The sequence below is a fragment of the Mastigoproctus giganteus genome, chromosome 6, assembly GCF_048544385.1.
Source record: "Mastigoproctus giganteus isolate SK-2022 chromosome 6, ASM4854438v1, whole genome shotgun sequence".
Lineage (NCBI taxonomy): Eukaryota > Metazoa > Arthropoda > Arachnida > Uropygi > Thelyphonidae > Mastigoproctus > Mastigoproctus giganteus.
The window spans coordinates 89,385,208-89,399,793 of NC_143580.1; the positions used below are offsets into that span (position 1 = coordinate 89,385,208).

The 14,586-nt window shown below is 37.6% G+C and overlaps 1 protein-coding gene across 1 annotated transcript in view; it reads left to right on the forward strand.

The window, feature by feature from the left end:
• Positions 1–14,586, forward strand: part of LOC150084458 (cell adhesion molecule Dscam1-like) — a 435,843-nt gene that overhangs the window by 186,996 nt on the left and 234,261 nt on the right. Inside the window, exon 5 of the mRNA XM_090376242.1 lies at positions 6,310–6,427. Coding sequence (XP_090232368.1) covers positions 6,310–6,427 — 118 coding nt within the window. The remainder of the gene's footprint in view (positions 1–6,309; positions 6,428–14,586) is intronic.

A 14,586-nucleotide genomic window follows, 5' to 3' on the forward strand; every position in this document is an offset into this window, starting at 1 on the left:
ATGCATGTGAAGGATGGAATCTGAAAAGATTTGACAGGAAAAAAATTGAGGCATTTTAAATGTGGTGTTACAGGGAAATACTGCGTCTTTCTTAATTGAATGGATAAACAAATGAGTGGGTATTGAATAAAATTGGCAGGCCTAAAATCTTCTTCATAGCATCACAACTAAAGAAAACCAAGTTTTTTGGTCATTAGTATGAAGAGAAAAAAACTTTCTGTTGAAGAATATAATGGAAGGAAAAATCGAGGGGGAGAGGTGCAGAGGAAGACCTGCAACTAGGTGGAAGGATGAGATCAGTGAACTTCTGGGCATGACAATTTGCGATGCTACTCGTATAGCACACGATCGATGCAGTTGGAGGAATTTTTTTGTGACCGCAACAGCTCTTCAGGAAGCTATGTGACTGGAAAAAGATGTACAAAACGTACAGTAACGCAATTTGCTTTTCTCCCATTCAGCGTGAAATTGTGAAAATAAAGTTTGGGAATGCTTGTGGACTCAGCGGTGCAAACTTGATCGTTTCTGGTGGTGGAGAAGCAAAGTGCATGCAATGACTACTTTACTTGTCAATTACCATTCATTATTAGTGAATATAAGTCACAAAACTTGAAAAACTTAAAAGATAAAAATCACAGGTTTAACTCGGGTAGCTTCATGGATCAGGTTATGGAAATACTGTTCTCGTCCACTAGTAACCTATATCAGATGAGACTAGCTCTATTTGCTATCAACTTATGGGTTTTTCTATAGGAACTTATTAAACGAGGGATCCCATTATAACCAATCCGATTATTCTAATACCAGTTGTTATAGGATGTCAGTTTAAGCCAGCATACACGCCTTCTACGGAGGGTCCGATCTTTCACAGCGTTTACCTGATGTGAAGCGAAAAAAAAACAAAACATTCAGTTCAGAGTAATTACGAGATAAAATTTTAAATCATCAGAGAAAAAGTGATTGTGGATAAAACATGGCAGTTATTTCCAATTACAGACGATAAATGGAAGAGCATCTACTAAAAATAAATTTGCATTGATGAGATACATGTAGTCGTCGATCCTTTTTACTTGACATTTCACAATTTCGTCTCCCAGGCCCTGTTGACAAGGTTATTTCGCTCTTCCCCTCTATTGTGATCCATGGTCTGTCACTGAAGCTCGGTATCTCCTTTTCCATCAAATTCTTTATCCTTGCACTTCGCAGTGATTGATAATCGTTATTTTCAGCTTAATCTCATAGATCGAATTTTTAAATTAGTTAATTGACAACCCTCGGCATTAATTAATACCTCATTAGAAATTTAGAGCAGGTTATAATCTAAAATCCCTTGTCTACTTTTTCTCCTCAAATGTTTTCTAATATATTCTACTGTATTTATAGCTTTTCATTCATCTTTAATACAACACATTTCACTAATATTTTGTGAAATAAACAGCCACTTGCTGTCACGCATAGTATTACTTATCGATGGAATATAATTATATGCCGTCATAGATGAAATAGATTTTTAGGAAAAAGATAAGGAACAATTGATCCAATATCTGACAAGACAAAGTAGCATAATTTGTTTCTTGACACCGAGTATAGAAAGCTGAAGACCGTCATGAAGAAGCTGAACTTCAGCTGCTGTCTCTCGAGAATGGGTTGGCGAGTAAAAGAACTGATAAATGAAGTTTGTTTCTAGTGAAGAACATTCCATAAAAATTACAGTCCTAAAGCTAAGGTAATAAGGTAATATATCACTCGATTCTTCTGCGTTCTTTTCTAAGTTAGATGATCCCTGATTCTTTACTTTACTCTACTTTGCTTGGTGAACAGAGGGGTAAAACTTTGAGATATGGAAAGAAATGGAAGTAATTTACTAGTAAGAATAGGGATACTTGAAAAAAGAGATCTCATGTTTTATGCACTGCAGGCGAAACCAGATTTTTAATTTTACATTGCACAGGGCGAAAATACGCTCCAAAATATACTTCAGCAAGTATTAAGAGTAGACCTATTAGTTTTGGATTGTTTGGTTAAAAAAGAGCCTACCGAAGAATTTTCTGTTTTCAGTCAAATTTTGAAACACAAAATCCAGATATAAGTTTTTGACCACCCCAAGTTTTTTGTCTGTCTGTAAAGAGACAAGATTAAGAATACTTTGAAACATTGAAATATAAATTTTGTATGCAATTTGAGCATTTTATCTGGCATTTATTGTATTATGTTTGATATTCTTTTGTTAATTCCGCCATTAAGACCATCCAGCTTATACAGTATTATATTTTTCTGCCAATAAGAAATTAATAATATACGAGAAATATTCTTCCCCCGCAATTAAAGAACTTTCACAAAAAAACTAGAGAATTTCCAGAAAACCAAAACTCATTTTGCCAAATTTAGCTGTTATGAGCGGAAAGAACTCCAGTGATTGCCCCTTAGCTACTGTAATTATGGCCACTATCAATACCTGTGTGCGTTTCTAGGGCCAGTGCAGTCTTACACAAGGATTGCAATTTCAGTTGTTTGTGGGACCAAGAATTTAACGTTGGACTCCTTGATATTCACCATTTGCTAAAATAAGTATTCATACATGGGCAATAATTTTATATATTAGAAAGAAGACAAGAACTGCGTAATACAGCATTACACTGTTTTATTAAAAGTATTTTTTTTAATATTTTGTTTGCTATTATATACTTTAGAATATTCTTAGAAGACGTACCAGAAGTAAAGCAGTTAATGTCCCAATTCTGATATTACCAAAACTTGTTAATATCTACGAAATATTCCTTCTAGTGATGTCTGTGCCCGTTCGAAATAATAAACTCTGAAGTTATTTGGTCTGATTACTGTAATCATTTTTGCATGCTCCACCACTAACATATTGCGTGCAGCATTTACTGGGTTAATTTAAATTATTCATTGTTTCTTTATTCCCGCATATCACGACTCTTGTGTTAAACGGCACAAACGAACAGGGCGTCCAAACGCTGACAATTCATTAGAGAACGTATTCGATTAGAATTTGATGAAATTTGTCCATTGAGACCGAGCAATTAATTGCTTATTAAGAAAATATTTTATTAAATGATTAATAACACCTCCATTTATTAGTCGTAAACGTGTAATGAGAATAATTAATAGCAAACATCATTAGGCAGTATAAATCGCCTGCTGTTAATGAGCATTCATTAATAAATGTAATTACCGAATGCAATTAGCGTGATCGTGTTCTGCTTTTATAAACTGTGCTCGAATGATATCGAATTTGCTGCCAACTTGATGAAACTTTTGTCAGGAGTGTTTCTTCTTGTGGCTCCCACTTACTTCTCAACTGCTGTTTGCTCCTTTCTTTAAATGAACGCCGAAAACTATATCTGGGACATCCATCATTCTCACTTTTTATAATTATGTTCATTGTTCATATTTACGTGTGATTTTATCGAGAGTATAATTCTGATAGAGCAGACAGCACGATGAACTGTAATCGATATAAAGACACTTGCCTTTATATACTACACACGCCAGGTGTTAATGACTTTAAATTACGTGTAAAATATTTTTGTTGCTTTTAATTCCGCGAAATTTGAAAATATCAATACTTTTCAAAACAGGGTAATTGTATTTGAAATTCTGTAATCAAAATGAAAATTGCAATATATCGAATTCGGTTTTTGTTTGTGTTTTTCTGTCTTTTATTATGCAGTTACGTTATTTTTCTTCAATATCCTATTTAAGGAATAATATTAAAAAGGTATAGGGATTTTGGTGGTTGTTGTAGGATTTTAGGAGCATCGGCGACTAAGTCCATAATTGTTCCGTGTATATTGTCTGTAAATCGAGTGTGTTCTGTAGTCGATTTTCTGTTTTGCTGGATGAAAAACCACACCACGCTCGCCTGAGACCAACTAACTCAACCACGTTGTGAAAATACCCATAAAAATTCTTCCCGTCATCAACGGGACTCGAACTTCGGTCTTTCCCATCCGGTGTAAGGAGGACGGCGATCCTGCCAACTGTGCTACCCACGAGGGCCGGGAATTTTGGTTGCTACATGGGCTCAGTCAAGCGATTTAATTTACTCACTCAATTGTTACCATCGACCGCTAACATCGTACGGTACATCCATCTCCATGTTGACGCGTGATATGATGTCTCCTATTTGAAATCTCCTATTGCATAAATCAAAAGTCTTGGGTTTGCTTCCTGTTATTTCAGAAACCAACTGCACGTACACATATGCACTTCTCAGTAGTCATTTTTGCAGGGTGTATTCGAAAGTCAGGGAATTTCATAATGAAATGTAAACACGGCCGATTCATCAATGGCATTATTAAGCTTTTCATTCCGTTTGTTGATGCAAAAAAGGAGGTTCATTCCAATTTGAAATTCTGCTGCTGTTTATTCTGTATCTGGTAAAAATAGAGAAGCATATACTTGGAAATATATTTATTCACTCATTCATTGATTATTAAATAAGCATAATAAACAATGAGTTGTTCTCTGGTGAAAAAGCATTGAAAAGTGTGGATCAAAAGGAATCAATCTTCATCGATAACACGTTCAAACTAGGCATTTTTGTGATTTATGCAATAGGAGATTTCAAATAGGAGACATCATATCACGCGTCAACATGGAGATGGATGTACCGTACGATGTTAGCGGTCGATGGTAGCAAACTGACAATAATCTATCGCAGAATAAGAGCCACCTACAGCAGCCAGTTTATCTGAAGATCACGACAGTAAGTGAAAACAGATTTTGGAAGCGCATAAAAGCATTGTCAGCTGAAAAGGTGTTTGTTTTTTCTTTTGGGATAAGAATGGTTTTATGTTGACTGATTTCTTGCTAAGAGTGTAGACAGTGAACAGAAATTTGCAATATCTTACTGTAAACCATGCCAAGAATGAAACATTGCAAGTGTCTGACGAATAGTGCGAATCAAAATATCGGAAACAAATGGTAAGGACTGCTATCGAAGGGCGTCTGTTTGAAACACGATAAATGCATTATCTCACGTGCACCTGGGGTCAACGATCAAGGATCGGGCTGTAGAAGATAGTTCACAGCTCCTTCCATTTTCCCCTGACTTTACACCAACCAAATATTACCTGTGCAAAAGTGGTTAGGAAAAGTACATTGAGATAAAGGCTACTACGTTCAGAAATAATGTAATTGCATTGTAAAACAAAAAAAAACCGTGTTTTTACAAAATAATTATTTTCATTTATCCTCTGATCAACTACAAAAGTATTTAAATATCTAAACAACTGAAGATGAATATTTACATAGTCAATTTAATTTTGTTTTGATAAGTTTGTTTAACATGAGATGAACGCTGAAAACAGTGTCGTGTATATCTCATGATGAAAGTATGAGTAGCTCCACAGTTATATATATTAAACGTTCCGCCTTGCGCTATAGCCCCATTTCCGCACTGTTTCTGACTGCTAGTCGCCCTGACAGCAATTTACCATTTGTACACCTTCACAATAACCTCACTAGAAGAAAAGACTAATAGTTTGATTCAAAGAGGAAGTCCTCGCTTTCAAACACCACTGATCATACTGATTTCAGTTTTCTATAAATCAGGGCATTTTTCTATTTTAGGCTCTCTCCCTCATAAAAAAGTTAAGCTAGGCCATGAGCCATCAGTAAATTTTGCCTTCTATATTATGGTCGGTCTGCCTCTTTTTAGAAATGAAAAATCCTCGTTTCCAGGATGAAAATCCATCGAATTTGACTGTCGTTCGACTAACTCTTCAATTGTATGAAAACAACCCATAAAAGTTACATTTGCTCAAATGGATATCGAATTCAAATCGTTTTCTACCGTGGGGAAAATCACAGATCATAGCTACTGCGCTAACCAAACTCCTCGAGTCTGGTACAATGGGTCTGATTGCTGTTCTTTCAGCTCGAATGGAAACGGCATGGGTCGAAATGCTAGTGTACCTGAGGAATTTGTGATTTTATTTTCAACCATGGTCGAACTGGGCGGTCCCGAGTGAAGTTTTCATTTTGCTTTCGGAAACTGAATTCTTCATTCGGCAGAAAGCCAACGAATACACCCATTTTGCAGAAAAATCTACTATCGCCTCAGTGCATAACAAAAAAAATAAATCATTGCCGAGAGCATATTTCAATTAGTTGTATGATAACATGTATTTTGATAGCATTCAAAATTTATGTTTACTTATCATGAACTAACTAATTAAAACAATGGCAATCAATGAGAGAACAGATTATGACAAGGCAATTACATGCATTACTATCCATTATATTATATATATATAAAAAAATGAGGCACTTATTTTTCAGATCCCCACGGAAGCTCGCCTCCAAAATTCACCGATAGTCGTCCATTTGTTACTACAAAAGAAGGACAGACGGTTGAGTTGGCCTGCGCAGCCGAAGCTTATCCACTTCCGACTTACAGGTATAATAATTACACATGATAGTTTCTTTTAGAAAGTATACACATCAAAAGCGAATATTACCAATAGAAATAAATATTATTATTTGATAAAATAAGTTTATTTATATTAACTGTTTTTATTTTTAAATATAGTCATTAAATCGACATTTAATGCCAATGTTTCGGCGTAACTGAAGGTTATGTTTTTGAAACATTTACAGTATACGCATTACGTGAGTATCAATACAATAATATATATGAACTTATAGTATAAGTTTTTTTCCCCCAGTGTGCTATGACTACCAAATGTAGGTGAAAGTTATCTGCAGACTCATGCCGTTTATGTAAATCCAAAGCAAGTGAGGCAAAATATCATTCGTGACACCAAGTCGATAAGCGTATTTTGGAATACTTGTGAATGATCAAAACACGTTGTGGACCCCCCCCCCCCATTTCTATTGCGGAAGTTTCAGGTCAACATTAGAGGATTGGCTTCGTTGTCGTTATAGCGCATGTATTTTGCTGTACCCCAGATACACACACTAACCAATAAATACGAACCTTTATACCGTGTAAAATTGTACCGCCTTTGTTTCGAATAACAGCAAGTGTGAAGCTTGGAATGGACTCTATGAAGTGTTTTGGTGCGTTTTGATTTACTTGTAACCATTCTTCCAGCAAAACATTGCATAGCTGCGACAAAGTTGAAGGAGTATTTTTTCCAAATAACTCTCTCAAGTATATCCCACATATTCTCAACAATACTGAGATCAGGTGAATGTGGGAGCCAGTGAAGATGGTAGAAATCCATGCCATGTTCTCCGAACCACTCTTGCAGGATTTTGGCACGATACATCCATCACCTTCGGGATCAACTCCCCAGATGACATTCGACCCACCACCGGTATCAACGGACCCAGTCCATGCCAAAAAAATATTCTCCATACCCTGATACTATCTCCAGATGTTTCGGTTGTGTTAACAAACAAGGCAAGCAGGGTCCATAGCTTTGAGGTTCGCGCCATACTCCCTGCGGATCAGAGCAAAAACAAAGTGTATGGTGATTCGTATGACCACATGACTTTCTTCCATTGTTCCACTGTCAAAATCATGTTTATGGCAGCATTGCAAGCGATTTATTCTTTTTCAATCTGAACAATCTTCCGAATGAGCAGGCGACCACCAATATCCAAATCTGATTCCCTGAGCATGGAACGGTTTCAAATAGGGCAGTTCTGGTTTGTTATTTGGTTTTTTTAGGAGCATTAGCAACTAAAGCCACATTGCTCCGGGATATGCGGTAGTCATTCCCTGACCTTTCCGAATCCTCGTATTTGGTGGTGACGGGCTCGAACCCCGGTCTAATCAAGAAGCGTGTGCTACGCACTGTTGCTGCTGCTCCTTCCCACTTGGCTACTGAGGCGCCTGGCAGTTCTGGCCTTGGTTGAATTCAAATGTTACCTGCATACACTTCTCCTTAGAGTACGACGGCTTCGCTCTTGAAATAGTTTTCTGGTACTCTTTATGAGATGTAGAAGAACCGTTTGCTTTCCATTCATTAAAAACCTTTGAGATGCTTTTGAGAAACCACATACAGTATGTATTTCGTTTCTTGAATCGTGGCTCTTGCTAAAAATGCGATCACAATAAGGACTTTTTCACCCTTCTAGCTTCAGATCACTGCAGTCTTTATACTTAACGAGGCAAAACGTCATCACCCTCACTTCACAGCTTTCTTTGCATCTACGAGCTAGTGTGTATGTAGAAAGAACCCACAGGCCATCATTACGACTGCTACTTTAGATATAAAGTTTTCGAATAAAAAAGATATAGTGTATCCTAACTTAAAATCCTCTACATCTCCGATGCTGCACGCCCAAGACCTGTCAATTCCCCTTTACCAATGCTGACTGAACAGAAGAAAGTAAGAATTGCGTCACTTCAATATAGCACTACCACTGGGTCTTCGCGAAAAGTATTATTTAGTGATAACACAAAAAAATAATTTAAGTGGCAGCAGTTGCTGTAGAGTTTTCTGCAGTTGGACCACATTTGTGTAAGCTTCATATACGAAAAAAAAAACTTCAGTTCGCCATCAGTATGACAGTCTGTGGATGCTTTCCATCCACTAGTGTGGGAAATTGAGATTTTTTACAGCGCTGCAAACGCCATAATACAAAAGGACATTCTTTTTCTTAGATGATACCTTCAGTATCATCTAAGAAGAAGAATATGCTGTCAAACAACAGGAGAATTCATTTTTCAGGATGATATTTTCCCGTATCACACAATTCGCTAAGGACTCCCTCCCCCACCACCTCCACAAAAAGTTCCATTATCTCGGTTCTACCGGATTTAATTCACCAAATTTGAACCACATAGAAAATCTTCGAATACAGACTAAAAAAAAAAAAAAAAAAGAGGAATGTGTTAATGAAGAAAAATTTTCATTTGAAAACGTTATTTGAGAAAGAAACGTCAAATAACCTCGTATGCTCCAAAGCAGATATTGTTAAGCTGTTATACATTTTCTTGGTTACCCCACAAAACATTAATATGGTTTTAAGTATTAACAACTTTTTTTAAATAAACTGTTATTTTGTTCACGAGTAATATGTGCTTGATTTAAAAAAAAAAGTTAAAGGGCGAGTATCTTTTAACTTGTCTAACAATGTATAAAACAGTCTCAAAGGAAAAAGCGAACTCAATTTATCATGGCTACTATAAGGGTCGCAGAACTTGCGTATACTAGTTTCCACAAGAAACAATTACTACAAAACAAGTTAAGAAACTTCAAGGCTGATAATCATATTCGTCGGTAACATGCTCCCTGATGTATCGTTCCAAATTATCCCTCGGTCTCTACTGGATTCAAATCCAGAAAGTATGAATCTCAGGATAGCTATTGTTTAATCAAGATTGAACCATTGAATCAGAGTTGATTCCATGATATATATGCAACAGTTCATAAGCCATTAATCACTCAGACTAATGCTAGACGCCATCTGTCCTGATGTAAAGCACGCCGTTCTTGGACGTGTGTGTGTGTGTGTGTGTGTATACTGGTTCAGGGTGGTTCCTAGGCAAATGCCCATCTCCACCTAAATCATTTAAAACAGAAAATCTGTAAAGTGGACCTGATAAATAAAAAGATAGCTAAGAAATAAGAAGACAAAACATTTTTGAAAAGAGAAGTAAAGTAAAAAAAAAAATTTAAGTTAAGTTCATAATCTAAGTTAAGTTAAGTGTATAAACAAGAAATTTTGAATAGAAAAGAATAAAAGTAAATATAAGAGAAATGTTTGTGAGTGTAGTATGTTGTTTATGTCAGGTCAATTTGCCATCAGAAAGCAGCTGAACTCTTCAACTGCAATCTGATGCCCATCCCTGGCACGTGGAGCCGGACCTGGTTCTATCTTTAAAAGCTGAAGCGCCAAAGCGCAATTAAACACTCAGAGAGAGAGAGTGCTAGACTGTTGAGCGCCAGCTGTCCAGCCTTGGGCCGCCCAAACCCAAGAACTGAACAACAACCGAACAAAAAAAAAAAAAATAAATTTAAAAATAAATAAAATAAATAAAAAAATATAAATAAACAAAATAAATAAATAAACAAAAAAAAAAAAAAAAAAACACTTAAGTGGTCCATGCCCAGGAGCCCCAGACCCGACCAAAAGCTTCCAGGTTTGAAGCTCCCACGCCCTGATGCAATCAGTGAAGATTCTGGTTGTAGATGGCCAATTCAATGTCCGTGAGGTTTCGTGTGATAGATCTTTTAGGGAACATATCATTTGCATACTCTTGCAAGGCCTGAAAGTTGTTAACTCCTTGCACCAATGTATGTACGTTATCTTCATTAAAATTAGCTATCTGTTTTCCCAAAAGACACCGTTCAGCATTATAATAAGGACAAGAGAACAAAATATGCTGCCAAGTCTCTGCCGCTCCACAAGAACACCATGGATCCGGCTCCAACCCTCGAGAATACAGTTTATCTCTGATCGATCCATGACCTGTAGCAAAAAAACTGGTATACATAGACGGACAGAACCACGACGACACCGGTTCAGTAATGGCAAAATCTGCCACAGGAATGATTTTCCTGGTTATCTCTCCCACCTCTGAAGAACTCCACCGTGTTCTCCATTTTCCGACCAACCCAGTCCAAATTCGAAGTTTCTCCTCCTTAACTGTAGCTGTAAGATTCAATGACATCCCTAGATATTGTGCAGGAATACCCTTCCGCATCGCATACATCATTCCTCTATAGACCACATATAAATCCAGAGGTAACAATCCAGCAATCACCTGAAGTGCCACCGTAGACACAGTCCGTGGTGCATACAAATAAGTCAGTAACATAGAACGTTGCAACGACATTTAACTTACGTTGGATTCTGGCCTTGAACACATCCGCAATCCATACACCGGCAGCATAAGCAATAATTGGTAAAAAGATCGTCTTGTAATATAAACTCAGTTTTTTTACTAAGACCCCATTCTCTTCTTGAAATTCGTACAACTGAGCAAATAAACTTCTTTATTTTGTCATTCAAATGTGCAACATGTAAATGGAACCTCATCCTATCATCCAGTATCACCCCCAAGTACTTAATGTTGGACACAAAAGGAATTTGATTTAAAACGATTTTTAAATACCATGAATTTAGTTTTTGTGGATGAAATTTAACTTGTTCAAGGCAGCCCAATCAGCAAGGTCCACCAAAACTTCCTGTATTCTATGCTCCAACACAATTCTAGGTCCACCCGGGACCCCACAATCAAATCATCCGCGTACGCCACACGGAAACAACTTATAGCTAGAGACTTCTGCAACCACTGATCCAGTACGGCATTCAAAAAAATTGGACCCAGCATTGATCCCTGTGGACATCCTCGGCCTACATAATAGCTATACATTAAGTGCTTCGCACATACCTTTACCAATCTATCTCTAAAATATGAACGTATTACTCCATATAAATACCGGTCACAGCCAGACCTCCTCAAAACACTCAGGACACTCTCCACCACACGGAGTCAAAAGCACCTTCAAAAATCTACAAACACAACCAAAACATATTTCTCGGAAGAGGACTTCACATGATTAATTAATGACAATATTGCCTCCTCGGTCGAATGACCCTTCTTGAAGCCAAACTGAAAATTCGACATAGCATTACCAACAGTCAGGACGTCAACTATTCTAGGAAGCAATAACCTCTCGAACAGCTTACCGAGGTTTGATAAAAGCGAAATTGGCCTATAAGCTCGAGGATCTTCACGAGGCTTACCGGGCTTGTGTAGAATCTTGAGAAGAGCCACTTTCCACAATCTCGGGAACACTCGCTCCAACAAACATTTATTATACATTTTGAGAAATACATCTGGGCAGATCTCGAAAAACTTCAACACAATTTTATTTTCTAACAAATCCAACCCTGGACATTTTTAAGTGTTCAACCTCGCGGTGGCAATCCCCAGCTCAAACAACGAAAACAAACTTATCTCCGATGAACCATCATACACCAAATTACTCAGACGTATTCTGGCCTGATCAACTGTATCACTTTGATCAACTGTATCCGACTCCAACACATCCTCAGGAAAAAGTTCCCCAACTATCCGTTGAACAGTACTAAACCAATCATCAGTTTCCACCCCTTTGGTCACCACAGTATTGTAAATTTCACCTCGTGCCAACTTATCCCGTGATATTCTGTAAATCAGACCCCAAGGGTCGGAATTTCCCACCTCCTTGACCAGTTTCTGCCAGCATTCCTGCTTAGCTCGAGCAATTTCTTTGTGATACTGTCGTCTTAAAGATCGATAATTACCAGCAAGCAACTCCACATCCGGCCCAGACAGGTGTCTGCCTCGCTGTAACTCTCTTCTAGCCCTCATCACCCTAGACCTCAAAACAGTCAGTTCGACTGACCACCATGGTACCGGGGCCACTTTAGTTTGTTTTCTTTTAGCACAGTGCAACGTGGCTTGAAACAAATGGTACTCAACGTGAGCTACCAACTCCTCCGCATTCAAATTATTCAGGGATAATACAAATTCATCATTGTACACTGATTTCAAATAACTACCAAATTTAACCCATTTAACTCTTTCCATAGAAAATCTTCTCAAAGTACCAGTTCCAAAATCCCTCCGCATATTATCAGGAGCAACACAGAAGGAAATAGTTCTATGATCACTGTTCAACAAATCAGAATGCAGCACATCCCTATTCAGTATTCTCTCCGCGTACCCGAGAGAAACAACAGTCACGTCAATATTTGACTGGCCGTGACAAGTAGAAAAAGTAAAAAGGTTTAACACACAATTTAACACACTTAAATTGTGTGTTAAAATCAAGTCTTCCAACAGAGATCCGCGAGAATCAACAACACCACTATGCCAAAAATGAGATTTAGCGTTCAAATCCGCAACCAGTATCAGTCCACTCCCAGCAAAACTTGAACAAATCCTATCCAGATGATGCAAACAAACCAGAAAATCTGCCAAAGGAGAACAATATGCAGAAACCAAACAAAAGGAAAGATCCCTCAGCGCCACCATCGTGCATACTATATCTGCAGAACATTCATTAGTAATGGCCGTCAATACAATATCCCGATTCAAAACCACCATAGTTGACTTTGGAGGAACATCTGTAGCAGCAAGAACTCGGCAAGATGACGGGTATCCCATAACCTTGTATGCATGTCCTCCCACTTGGGCCGTATAGTATGGCTCCAGAATACAAACCAAATCAAACTCACTCTCAAAAGCTGCAACACGAATTTCATCAGCTACAGCACGAGACCGTTGTCCATTTATCTGCAAAACTCTTAAACCTGTGAAGTGATTTAAGTTCTCTGTGGTAGATTGAAAATAATTGTCGTTACTCATTATATGTTCTCCTATCTGTCTGTCACCTGCGATTCGGTCTTTTTAATCGATTGAGATGAATATTTATCCATGTCCACTTTACTCGACTCCATACTTTGACGTCTGTACTGACTGTTCAGATGCGAGTCTTAAAAAGCCCACAAGAATGATACCAGGCCCAATACTTTACCATCAAAATATTGTTAGCAAAGAACTGGATAGAAAGAGTCATTTGCATGTTGGATACATTACTGGCTATATGCGATACACGTATTACTTTTTGGAGTCTACTTCAAGGTCCCATTACATACTTCATCTATAATTCCATGAACAATTACTTTTCCTAACGACGGTACCACAAACAACTTTCCCTACTCCTTCAACGATGAAAAGTTGACAGCATGGTTGCGAGAACCTGCTGCCCTCAGTTGATGCGGCCGGTACCCCTATCAACTGGCTGGTTGATATGGCTATTGCCCATCCAGCACAGAACTGGTTCATAGTTTTATGTAGATACCCTTCGATGATTTTTTTGTATATATATATATATATATATATATATATATATATATATATATATATAACATGGGGGAAAAAAAAAGTTATGAATCCAAATCGTGGGCATCCTTATCCGACCTGTTGGTGCTTATTTTTTATTTTTATTTTTCTGTACACGTCCACAGTTTTAAATGTGTTGGAGTTGTCATTCATGACAAATTAATAAAAAGACTGTTCGCATAAGTCGGATATAGCTTCAATTTGTAGGCAGCACTGAGAAACCTAAATTTGCTATGAAGTGGATCGATCTCATATTGTGAAGCCACACTCATCACGAACTGCCTTGTTAATACACACTTTAAACAAGAAGTACTACTCCAGTGAAGAGTGAGATCGATGCCCTTAGTAGCAAATTTAATTTGCTCATTTCTACTTAAAGGACTACGGTAATTTCCTACTTGTACAATTATGATTTGTAGCTCTCATGTAAAGCGAGACCTGGGACTGAATTCGCGCAGCTTTCAACAGTGACCATAGCAGTCAACTTATATAGATGTAAAGCTCGTTTTCACGCACTGCCAAGTAATGGATAATATTCAATTGGCGGCACTGCCACATTATGGTGTCTAATATTATGCGAGGGTATTGGAATCTCACCTTATATTTGCTTTTCAAATTACACACATAGCAATTTATTTCTATCTAAGTGACACCTAGGAAATATTTTCCTCTGATTTGTGTACAATTACCGCTCATGTACTAACCTTACTGTATTTGAGAGAAACTGCTATTGGAAGGAAACA